Source organism: Triturus cristatus, chromosome 11 (genome assembly GCF_964204655.1).
Source record: "Triturus cristatus chromosome 11, aTriCri1.1, whole genome shotgun sequence".
NCBI classification, from domain to species: Eukaryota; Metazoa; Chordata; class Amphibia; order Caudata; family Salamandridae; genus Triturus; species Triturus cristatus.
This window is the reverse complement of record NC_140594.1, coordinates 1,006,185,245-1,006,198,406: the sequence shown is the minus strand read 5'-3', so window position 1 is coordinate 1,006,198,406 and position 13,162 is coordinate 1,006,185,245. Positions and strand designations below refer to the sequence as shown.

The 13,162-nt window shown below is 44.1% G+C and overlaps 1 protein-coding gene across 3 annotated transcripts in view; it reads right to left on the bottom strand.

Annotated features, from left to right (window-relative positions):
* Positions 1–13,162, bottom strand: part of LOC146785834 (transient receptor potential cation channel subfamily V member 6-like) — a 318,210-nt gene that overhangs the window by 156,924 nt on the left and 148,124 nt on the right. For all 3 annotated transcript variants that reach the window (XM_085635167.1, XM_085635169.1, XM_085635168.1), the window contains one exon: positions 8,299–8,471. In XM_085635167.1, coding sequence (XP_085491293.1) covers positions 8,299–8,471 — 173 coding nt within the window. The remainder of the gene's footprint in view (positions 1–8,298; positions 8,472–13,162) is intronic.

Here is a 13,162-nt window from a genome sequence, read left to right as displayed (position 1 = left end):
TCCCTTCCTGCAGGCACTCATTGATGGGAATTAGAGCCTTTGCTATAATCTTTGTATTCAGTGCTTCTGGGTCCTTCCTGCCCCAACTCAGGGAGAAACCGTTTTGGCGGGCCAGTACGACGTCTTGAGTCCAAGCCAAACTTTCCGTAACCGAAAGTGTACATTTAGTTGGGAGAAGAATGTTTATACTTAATGGCAAGTGGTCACTTAGGCCATTTGGATGAGTACAACATTGATTGAATCAATTAGAATAGCGATTTGGGATAACGATAAAATCTATCAGGGAGTTAAATCCCCGACCAATAAACGTGGGACTAAACTCGACTGGAGGTGAGCACAGTGTGTTAGCAAAGCCTAAATCAAAGGTTGCCATCATTTCATTAAAACTTTCTCCTCTATCTGAGTGGGCAAAATGGGCTGCATTGACATTATAACCTGTATCAATATCCCCAAACCCACATTCAGGATTTCGGCAAATACTAGTATTAAAATCCCCACCCCAAATCATAATCACGTCCTTTCCCCTAGGAATAACCAAGTTAGTTAAAAAATCTAAGAGGCTTTTTAGTATACCTACAAAGTTACCCTTGTCAATATTATTATAAAAATTAATAATCACTCCCTCAATTTGCATAGAGAGGTAGATATTGACAATTTGATAATAAGGGGTCGACTTTAATGTTTTTATCTTCTGGACCTTCATCATATTCGAAATATAAATGGAAATCCCCCCTTTATGCCTCCCATATACTGAACGCTGAGCAGGAGTATGATATGTTTTAAAACCATCAATATGTAGTACGTCCAATAACCAGGTCTCCTGTATACAAAGAATATCAAAGTTGTTGATAAAGTCTACCCATAATTGATTATCCACCTTAGATTGTAATCCAGATATATTCCAAAATACCACTCTAACATTACCTTTAGCAGAATCAGTTAGAGGGACAAATTCCTGCTCGCCATTTTCCTGTCTTTGGTTCCTCTCCAACCGTGGGTCAATAACGAAACTATTTACTAAATCTATAGGAGATACTACTTCTATAGAGTCACTGTCCTTAATAGAGTCATTTAATCCAATTTTTAATGGGCCTACTAAAGGCGGAACAGTTAAGTTTTGATGACCCATTATAGTATTAGAACTAATAGAATCATTGGACTTAGCGGTCAGGGGGTTTTCTATACCACCCCCGGACATCATATCACTTATACCTTTGGTCGATTCCGCAGAGATTAATAGGAAGGTTTGCCTAGTTTTAATATTAGATGCCCAGTCCGGTCGTGGGTAATAATTGTTAATAGGAACCATAAGTCAATCCACCTCCTCCAAGGAAGCTAAAGGACCAAACCTGTTAGAAACTTCTATATTATACAAATGATTCCTATTGGATAAGGATGGTACGAATGGGGTGGAATGATTTTCATACATTCTTGGGTGATAAAAGTAGCCTAAAGGGAGAACATAAATGCCCTCAGTCATGAGATTATTTGTGGCGATTCTAGTTAAAATTTCATGAACTAAGGAAGGGGATCCCAAAGAAAGAACAACGCAATCCCCTTTAAACTGTTTTCTATTGTCACCCACCAACGGGACTCGTCTCACCATTTTGAATGCGGAGAACATCTCCTGTGACGGACCTATTTTAGTACCCAAACAATGGATAGCTTTATTCCTCAGGGAGATCCAGGATTCTTGCTCACCCTCTGGTAACAGTGGGACATTTGCCAAAATCACAGTGCAAGGGACTGCGGCTGGAGGGAGATTTAGACTATGAGCGATTGTATAAGGCTCTTGATTAGGACGCATACAAGTGTCTTGGGAGGAGCTAATGTCAGATTGAATCAAATTATCCCTCCTTTCTTTTCTACCAGCTACACTCCCTACCCCACTCACTTTTACTACCCTATGCAAATGACCACTAGGAACTGGCTTCCTGATACTTCTAATACTAGGGGCTCTATTAATATCCCCTATCAGTTTGCTTTGACTGCTACAATCAACAGAGCTAACTGGTAAAGCTTTCCTTATGCTTTTATCTTCACCATTACCCTCACTATTCTCTAGTGGTATAATAATCCTTTCGTTTAGGCGCCCTGTGATGGATACCAAACCTATCTCAATTTTGTCCAGTCTCTGTGCTAGAGTATCAATAGATTTCTTAATCAATGTAGTTAAATCACTTAATATGCTCATAATTCCTGAGACATTATTGCCTAATTGGCCTTTACTTTTAGTTTTACTTTTATTACTAGGACAAATGTTTCGATCTTTAACTTTAATTATAGTAGGGGTATCCAATCCCTGTGTCATCCCAGTTTTGGTTATTAAAATATTGGTAGCGATAGGAGATACTGCCTTATACCTCAAGGGCAAAGTGCTATTTGACATAACTTTTTTCTTTGAAATACAAGCCCTTTTTGACGGTGGCAATGATGTTATACCTGTGTCGATTAACGAGATCTCATCACTACCAGTCTGGACGCATCCATTCTGTAAGTCCAAAGTTAGCGCATGGGGGTTTATCTCCCCCCCGGCGATATATGTTTAGGGGGGGACTGGTAAATCTTTATGCAAAGCCTCTTCTACATTACATATTTGTTTTTCTAGAGCGCCTACAGCCCCCGTCAGATATTTCAATAATGACATACTGTGCTCTTTTGCCTTAGGAGGTTTTTCAGTCGCAAGTACATTCTGAAGTTTTCGTTTGCCATGGCGGAAGCAGCAAGACAACCCCAGCAGTGCTGGCCCCACACGCAATGAATCGAACACAGTATATCGCTTCTAGGTTAATCAGCCTCCGCAAAGATACCAAGTTAGCAAAACATATAGAATGGATGAGATTACCACGATATCGACAGTAGGTTCAATAATCCAATCAAACAAGAGACGTAGCCCAGCCCAGCCTCTTTCGGCTACTGACGGCCAAGGACGGGCCCGCCCTTGGACCGGGCTTGGCCCGGGCGAGCCCGCGCGCGTCCCACACTGCGGGATGCCCTCCGGTAATTTATGCGCCGGATGGCGCGCTGAAGGTGCGCAGTTCCTCGTGCGTCTACAAAGACCCCCTGGGAGTTGTAGTCCGCTTCAGTGGCAAGATCCGCTCTCTCGTAGGCACTGTGGCTCCCGGCTGCAGGGAGGGCTGGACAGAACAGCGTTTCTAAAAGTAAGGTAGGCAAGTTGTATGACCGGGTGTCCCCCCTCAATATTTAATGGGTTATAAAAGAAACCTTTTCGTCTTACTATTTTGCTGGCAAGCCATGCCCTGAAGCCATGTAAAACAAAAAACAACACTGCGTCTTGGCTCGAATCAGTAAGGCTGAGCCTTAAGTAAACAAAACAATAACAATTGCCAGTACTGATATTATATCCAACATTACTTTAAAGGTGCATAGAAATAAAGTCCATGACAACCCTATTTCTCAACTGAATTCTTTCAAATTTATTTCGAAATTCCCTTTAAACTTTTTACTTCAAAGAAAATCAGCTCAAGTTTTTTTCTACATTTTATAAAACACAGTAACACTAAAACACATTCTTTGTACTACAAACTCACCACACTCTCTTTTTCATGCAACACACAATACCCATTCACATACACTTATAACCCACATGTAACTACAGCCATACAACATCACCACTTCCTGGCTGCCTAGACTTCTTTGATATTATTTGAAATGCCAGGGGTATCAACCAAACAACAAAAACAATTTACACATTAGTCTTTCAAGTGCACTCCTATCCAAGAGAAACAGCTCTTTTGAATTAACAACAAATTTACAGTGCACGAAAGCAGAAAGATAAACAAATGTTTGTTTGGCAAAAGAACAAAAGAACCTTTTGTCATTTTGCCAAACAAACATTTGCTTATCTTTTTGCTTTCGTGCACAGTGTTGACTGGGAGCTTGTTCAAGGCCTTTGACACGACGGAGGAGAAGGCTCTTTCACCTGCTCTGGTTCTGCTGATGCACGGGGTCTCTACTAGGGTACGTGGAAAGAGACTCTTTTGTTGAGGTATTTGGGTCCGATGTTGTGGAGGGATTTGTAGGCGTGGGTGAGTAGCTTGAAGGGTACTCTCTTCTTGACGGGGGTCCACTTGAAGGTCTTGCGGAGGATGCGGAGGGAGTTGAAGCAGGTGGAGGTGACGGCGTTGATCTGGTGGGTCATGGTGAGGGAGGAGTCTAGGATGATGGCGAGGTTCCGGGCAAGGTCCGTCGGGGTGGGTGGGTTTCTGAGGGCGGAGGGCCACCAGGTGTTGTCCCAAGTCGAGGGAGAGGGTCCAAGGATGAGGACCTCTGTCTTCTCCCAGTTTAGCTTTAGGCAGTTGTTGTTCATCCAGGCTGTCCTTCATTCCTTCCTGGAAGCTGAGTCTGGTGTCTTCGGGGTTCTTCGTGAGGGAGAGGATGAGCTGTGTGTTGTCGGCATAGGATACTATGCTGAACCCATGCTGTCTGACGATGGCGGCGAGGGGGGCCATGTAGATGTTAAAGAGAGTGGGGCTGAGCAATCATCCTTGTGGAACTCCGCATTTGATCTCTGTAGGTTCAAAGAGGAAGGGTGGGAGTCTGATCCTTTGGGTTCTGCCGGCGAGAAAGGAGCGGATCCAGTCGAGGGCGGTACCCCGTATGCCGGCTTGGTGGAGTCTGGCTGCAAGAGTGCAGTGGGAGACAGTGTCGAAGGCTGCGGAGAGGTCTTGCAGTATGAAGGCCGCGGTATGGCCTTGGTCGAGTAGCATGCGGATGTCGTCGGTGGCGGCCATTCTCCCATACTCTAGTTCCTGTGGGACATTTCCTGGCTTCTTATGTTTATAAGGGGCTGTGAGGCTCAGATCTTTATGTGTCAGCTCTACCACCCAAGTCCTATTATTCCAAGGGGCCATATTACTGTATTGGCACATTTTCTGGTTAGCACTGGGTGCACCTTTCAAAAGGTAGGCCCAGCGCTAACTAGGAAAATGCACCGCATTATAGTGAATGTGCTGCCCCCAGGGCATTCGCAAACTTGCGCTGTCCTGGGGGCAGTGCTTCGAGGTGAGAAAAGGAGCAGCTGTTTTTAAGCTGTTCGATGTTTCACAGTGCAGGCAGCAACACACCGGCAATTTGAAGGGGAATTAGAGATCCCCTTGTAGGCGGGTGCAGTGAGTGACTGCACATGCCTTTAAGGGAATGTCTGGGGAGTCCATGGACCACCTTTCCCCATCCAGAAGGCTTCCAGTTAGGTGGCACGCTGTCAGTGCACTTCCTTACAGCTTCTTTGCCTCTTGACATACAACGTGGGCATAGAGGCAAAGAGAATCTCACATTTGCATGGGGCCACGGCCCCATGAAAATGAGGGAATGCCCTCAGTTGACATTTCAGGCGCCAGTGCTATCGGCATTACAGAAGAGGCCGCACAAGCATCTGCGGCCCCTTCTGTAATGCCAAAATGCCCCATTGTACCCCCGGGGCACTCCAGTAATACAGCCCTAGTTCTGTTTTCGTCATCTTTCATCAAGCTTGTCTCCTTTTCTCCATTCACCAGGATTTTTTTCTTTTATGCCTACGACTTTGTCCTCCGTAATTCATTGTTACCTCTCCAAAGACATTGGGTCATTTCATGTGCATTGTGTAGGATCAAAGTGGCTTATGAGGGGTGTCTCCTTTTTCCTCAGAAGTACTAGAACCAAGTCATCTGGAAGGTCATCTCACCCAGCCATTGACAGGCATTGACTTCTTCATCATCCATATTGTCAGGCACTGGGTCAGTGGTTCCTCATGGTCCACTGGCTGGACTTGGTGCTTAGTAAAAATGATGGAAGCACAAGAAGGGTGCATAGTACTGGATCAACTTGGACAAAATGGTTTAAATTCACACCTTTGCAATTTGTTTTCCTTTTACTTGCAATCTAATGCAAGAGGGAAATGGTGCTCACAGTGTCCTTAAACCAACCTCTGACCTTTATGGAGCGTGCTTTACATGCAAGTGATAATTTTGGAACTTGGTGCACTGGTTCAGATTGAAGAATATGCAAATAATTTTGATTCAATGTTTGCTGCTCTTGTGTGGTGAAAGGCCTTGCAAGCTTCTACATATTGGGGAGTGTCATGCCTGGCTCTCTTAGGATGACGCAGAGCAGCATGGCCAAAGAACACCCTTGAATGACTAATGTGCTCTTATCTCCTTTGATGCATTATTTAGTGTGGGGGTGCTGGCCAAATATTTAAGGAAGTACTGAAATGTGTCTATTTGTTCAGTGGTTCCCTGTTTAACATGTGTGAGCAGGGCCTGCTCTAGAGCAGTGCAACCGGTGCCACCACACAGGGTGCTGACTTGGGGTGGGGGAGTCATGTTTGTAAGTATATTATTGTTTTAAAAGCACCTGTTGCCGCATTCCTGGCCTCCAGCAATTTTCAGACATCAATAAAAATGTCAAGAAACTCCTGAGATTAATGTTCTTTCTAGAGGGAGAGCAGAGGTTTGTCTAGTGGACGTTTTGACTCATTGTAAAGTAGCACAGAGGGCTAATATATCTGCTGCAAAGATTGTGTACCATGCATATCACAAAGTGCATATAATGTAAATAGGCCAGTGGGTTACTGCTTTTGCCAGAGAGATCCTTTTGTTACTTGCAGTTTATAACTTAAGATCCTAATATACAACAGTGAGCTGCTGTCATCAAAGAGCGAGCTACATGCAAACAGCAAGGTATATATTAGAGCTAAACGTTTTTTGCCCAGTCTTACATATCCTAATCTTGCAAAAATGGTTATTTGGGTAGAAAGCCATTCTTATTTTTAAAGAGAACACCTAACAATGTTTTAACGTTTTAAATTCTGAATTTGTGCTTTTCCCGGAGAATGGAGTCTTAAACTATACTGCCTACCAGTATGGATTAGATGTGACTCCTATACCTTGTAGTTCTCTGTCTTATGTAACATTTCCTTTACACTGATTTACACATGTATAATTGCCTCTATGCAATGTGTGTGTGATGTAAAGTGCTCTGACACCTTACACTGGTATGAGTGGCGCTATAAAACTAAATGAATCTGAGAGAGTGGTTATGGAGACTTGAGGGGCAGTGTTAAATCGTGGTATTGAGGGAATCCGTGGCAGAAGTGGTCATTGGGAGGCGACAACAAACATTGCCGCACAGTGGCATAACAAAACTTAAGGGGCGCCCCCTGCAAGGTACATGGAGGGCCCTCCACTCCGTATTTAGTCTGGAGCTGTCAGGCCCGAGTACTCTGGTGAGGGGGCCCCCTGCAGCCCCGAGATCCCCCCGCAATAGGGGCCTGTGTTACGTCAGTGTTGTCATAATGGGGACACCACCAGTGCTAAAGCCAGCCCTGACAGTGTGAGTAGGAGTAATTCGAATCTGCAAGGAGTTTGAAGTAGGATATCAGAGGCATTCCATGCTGCAGTGTCTCAGTGTGACACACCCTGGACAATCGGAGGTCGCTGGAGGAGGGAGCACTGGGGCGTGGGTGGCCTAGTACCTTTGAAGGATTTTGCCTCCTCAGCAGCATATGTGTTGAGATCTAGTGGTGATAGAGGACTGGCACATAAAGTGATTGTCAGAGGTCTTGGAAAAGAACCCCTGAGACACTCCATAAATTAGACTATGCCTTTGAATATGTGGTCTAGCTAACTTTATAAACTTTCCTTATAATGTGTGATAAACTATCAAACATTTAAGGAGAGGGGATACCATCAAGGCCATGCTAATGGTCCATGCATGACACAATAGTCCACTCTGTCTTGCCTGCACTCATCTCTTCCCCTGCTTCACCTCCTGGGAACTTGCAATAGCATTTCTCCTCCCTTGCACCCTGTTCTTTCCTTGTTTTAGTCTCTGCATGAATCATGAAATCCTTCTCCCTTCGGAGGTCAACACATTGCGAATGTATGACGTTACAATGCATACATTCACAACATGGTATTTTAGATCGCGTTCGTTACAACGCAAGTCGATACAACGACTTGCGCTGGAGGGCACTGGACTTAGGAATAGTATGATTTACTATTCCAACTCCAGCCTACGTTACAGTAGGGAAGGTGTTGGAATAGTAAATCATACTATTCCTTAGCTTAGAGCGCCATCCAGCGCAAGTCGTTGTAATGACTTGCATTGTAATGCCCGCGATGTAAACATAGCGCGGTGTAACGACCACATTGTGAAGGCCATTCTCCCACATTTCCTACCACTTGACTTCCATTTACTAGGCAACAGTCAAATTTATTAACAGAATAATGACATGGAGAAATTACAGAAGCAAATGCAATATAGAAATACATCTATAGTTATTTAATGTGTACATACCTTAAGGTTTCCTTCACTTGCTGCTAGTTTTAAAGGGGTGAACCCATAATTATTCTCAATCTTTTCCAAATGTAAAATCTTTTCTCTTGGAATGAGGGCGATCATGAAATCATAGATTCTACAAGCCATAACTCTATTGGGATGTAGTGCTAACATGTGGAGAGCAGTGTTTCCTAGAGTAAAATACAAGACACAACAAAAATATGAATTAATTCTGGTATCCTTGTCCTGGTCCCATGCACACAAAATTGGATTTCCATAAACATTATGGTGATCTCATTCTTTTTTCCAGAGTATTACTACTAAACGGCACAGTAGTATCTCAGGATTATGGGCGAGGGTGAAAACAAATGAGAAATAATTAGCAATAAATTAGTTACACAATTTATTTTTCATATGTATACCACTTTGTTACCAACAGACTTTTGCTGGTGGTAGTGACTCAGCATATGAGTTGAGGAAACGTGTGTGATGGTAATCCTATTCCTGCACATTTCTGTACCACCTGTGAAAAGCAGAAAGTGCTGGTCGTTCCTCATCACATATTTTGCCACTTTAATCCTTTTATTAAAAAATGTATGAGTGTTAATATAATGTGGGCCTCATTTACAATATGTTACTGTAGGAGAGTGCTGCAAACCTCCCTGCTGCGTATCTATCAGATAAGGCACATTCCTGTCCTCCTTCTCTGCGCTGACGCTCAGTTGGCTGCCATGAGTCAACACAGGTGCCTGCATTGTATGGATGATTGTTTTTGTGCCGGCAGCACACATAGAAAGAGGAAAAAACAAGGAGAAATAATGGTATTTCTCCTCTTTGTGCCTCCCTTACAACTCCCTTGCGGAGGCTAGGCTATAGACGCATTCCCCAGTTTACAACTTGTTGTAAACCTGAGAATGTGTCAAATACCATGGGTGTTATGTGGGAACACCCACTGTAACGCCCATGGCATGCCTCTCCATTATAGTGTGAGGTAACGCTGCACTCCATATCTACAAGGACATGAAAAGCCACTTAGGGTGGCTTCATGTGGCCTTGTAGACATGGCTAAGCCCTATGCGGCACCGGAATGTCACAAAAAGTGATTTTCTGGCAGCGCACAGGGCTTGTTAAAGAGCTCCCCAGTTTATTGTAACATCCATATTCAAAAGAAGCGTATTATATAACACCATTCACCGTGTTCATGGGCGTTGGAAGCGACTGTCCGAACACACGTGAGGCTTCAATTGATTACTCAAGACTCCTCCATATTTACAGCACATATTAAAATGCATTTAATGTGCAGACCGTTTCACCACATTTGTTTTAGCTGAGGTAATTTTTGTTACTAAATCATTAAAAAAAAATTGAAAACAGGTGTCATAAATTGTGATGAATTTCTGTTTGCTTCAGTGCACCTTAACCAATCAGGTACAATATTCATCTTGCTGAGCTGCCCTACTCCAAGGTGAAAGGGCAGGAATGCAATGTGTTTATGCAATATCGTGCATTCCTGAACTTTCTCCCTGCTCTGACGCCATTTTTGCCGCCTAGCACCAAAGTAGGCACCCTTGCAACATGATACAAGGGTGCCTCTTGCATGCAGGATTGTCTTTGTGCAGGAAGGGGCACATTCCTGCACAGAAAAATCCTAAGAGGAAAAAATGAGGCGAAATAAAGATATTTTGACTAGTTAAGCCTCACCTTGGGAAACGTAAGGATTTGGCGCTTCCCCAGGTTTACATGATTTGTACATCTAGGGCAGCATCAAAATCCATTGGTGTTGCGGAGAAACACCCACTGCAATACCCATGGGACGCCTCCCGAGTGCAGTACAAGGTGACACAGCAATTTGCGCTGCATTGCCTTACTCAAGATTTATGCAGGGGGCTTTGCGTAGCTTCATAAATCTGAATCATGGATCTGCATCACGCATTCACTACTTTACATGGTGCAAAAGTGATGCACAGCTCTCATAAATATGCCCCTAAATATACAGAGACAAAATTTCAAAGTGCATATAAGTATAGATTTACTTTCCTTAACTCTAAATCTATGTAACTTGACAATATGTATGTTGTCAAGGGACACAGATGTGAATTTAGGCATAGGAAAATGTATGCATTCTTACCTTATTAATATTTTATACCTGATTATTGTCTATGATATTACTTTCCCACAATATTCTGTATTCCATATTCAGAATCCAAACATCCTGTATCTTCCTCATTCTCTTTTCCTTGTCCCATTCTTTATGCGGAAATAGCATAGATAAAGACAGCCTTGCTTTTGTTTTGTAAACAAAAGCATCCCACTCACCTTCTCTTTCTCTCACCAAGAAGCTCATCCTATTAAAGAAAAACATCAAAAGGGATTCCTTCAAACACACAATCCACCTGTCTATATGAAAAAGGGATTGCAGTCAAGAAGGAAAGCTTGATCATGGGTGTGTTGTAAGTAATGTTAAGGGGAGGGGAGATATTGAAGTAATGTAAAGTACTGGAAAGTAAATCCAACATTTTCATAAATACTATCTGCCTCCTTTGAAAAACAGGATAAACATATGTTTTCATTCTTTGCTTCGGTACAGAAGTACAAAATCTACCATTACTGTACCAAAAATACTAGTGCTTAAAGATAACTTAGTACAACCTATGGTCAGAAGATTGAAGCTATTCGAAGATATGTTCCTACTTCTAGTTCGATGCTGTGGTATAAAATATTTTTTTCTACATGAATGCAGTTTTGAAGACATAGTCAAAGCTCAGAATTATTGATAATTGAATCTACTAAAATTTAAAGCAAAACAAAAACTTAATAGCTCACCCTAGGTAGTCTTGATGAAGGGTCCCATTTGGCTTAGGCTGAAATGTGTAGAAGCTATTTTGCTCCTTTGGAAATTACTTTGATTAACTTATTTATAATTGAATAAGGCCCACCTCCTCAGGCCTTTATAGAGCCTGGGGACCACAATCTCCCGTGGCCTTTGAATTAAAAAGTGAGGGGCCGTGCGGTCCCCTCTTACTCTGTAATTGACTTAGGGACTGCTGCCTCCCTGGGACACAAGGAAACAAGAGAAAAAGGGAGGGGGGCTGTGTGTCCCCCCCTCCCGGACCATATACGGCCCTGGTACCACCACCTCCCCAGTGTCAGCCTATGGAAACAGAAGGAGGAGGGCAGCACGGCCCTCTCCTGGAGCCATTAATGGCCATGGGGACCACCAACCCCCAGGCCCGACTCCCCATGTCCGAGGGTGCCCACGCCAAGGACATAGATGTTTGCTTTGACTTTGCAGGAGGTTGACCGCTCCCGCCAAGTCAGAGCAAACAGTAACTCCGCTCCCAGCTGTCAAACTGCTCCCACTTGCTGGGAGTGGAATTTTCATCTGTTTCCTTGCCGGTTGGTATGCGGGCAAGGAAGCAGATAAAAGATTGCTCCTGCACACAGGGAGCTGCATGTCTAACAGCTGCCTGCATGCGGGAGCAATGCCAGGGACCACGGGGGCATTGAGGCTTCCCCCGCAGTCCCTAACACTGCACACTGGGTGGCCTGGGTGGGCTCCAGGGCACCCAGGAACAGGTGACCGGGCCTGGAGGGATGGGGTCCTCTGGGCCAAAATCAGCCAAAGAAGGGGCGCGTGGCCCCCTACCCTTCCACAAATTGGCCGGTCCCCGAGGAATGGAGTCCTCGGGCCAAAGTCAGCCTGGGTAGGGGGCTGTGTGGCACTCCGCTCCTTGCATGAATTGGCCGGTCCCCGGGGAATGGAGTCCCCGGAACCAAAATCAGCCCAGGGAGCGGGACCACACCAGTCCCCTCCTCCATTTCATTTTGGCCGGACCGCAGGGGATGGGGTCCCCGGGGCCAAAATCGGTCTGTGGAGGTGGGTCATATGGCCTCCCTCCCTATTGCACTTCAGGGAAAGCAGAGGGCAGAAAAACAAGCAGAAAGGGCAAAATAGAGCAGAAGAGGGCAGAAAACAAGCAGAAAAGGCATAACAGAGGGCAGAAAAACAAACAGGAAAGGCAAAACAGCGAGCAGAAAAACGAGCAGAAAAGGCAAAGCACTGCAAGAAATGAGCAGAGGAGGCACAAACAGAGGACAGCAGGTAGACATGCAGCAGGGGGTAGCAGACTGTGGACAAGCTAGACAGGAGAACTGCTGCAGGCTTTATTTTTACAGAAACACTTACGTATATATAAACATAGCAGGTGCCCCAATTGAAGCTCCACCTCTGTAAAGGACAAATTATATCTGACCTCCTGGGCTTGACAAATGCAAATCAAGTGTGTCTTTTTGGCAATTCCACATTGAAAGACGATTTGAAATGCTTCGTAGAGGTGAATATATCGCTGCTCTATTGGAGCGCAATGTGTAGTGACAAGTGGGTTCTTTCTTGTCCTTGCCTGGTTAGAGCAGAATCCACGGTTCTCCCTTTAATTGACTACAAGTATACAAATGTGCAAAATTACCTAAAGATCTACCTTTTTTAGCCCCACCCCGTCCACCGTAGTAGTATGCAATGATCTTCCTGTCTTTTGCAAGAATGATGGGCAGCTTACCAAATAGACTCCAGCAATTTTCTCTCTGATTTTCGTGACTCATTCTTGATGCTGTGGAATATGAGGACATCTCCACCAAAAATAGAAGCACTTACTTCATATATTTAAGAGGAAGGGCCCTTGTTTTGTGGAGATCTACCTCTTTGTACTCTCATTGTCTTCTCTATAGGAATATTCATGTTATCACAAATTTCTGGATAAAGAAGCATGAGGAACAATTACATTGCCAAAATGCGCACAAAGTCACTGGTGACATTTCCTAATGCTCCATTACGCAGCTATAGTGTAGAGTAGGCCTGGGCAAAAATTTCGTTCCGTTCGCGGAA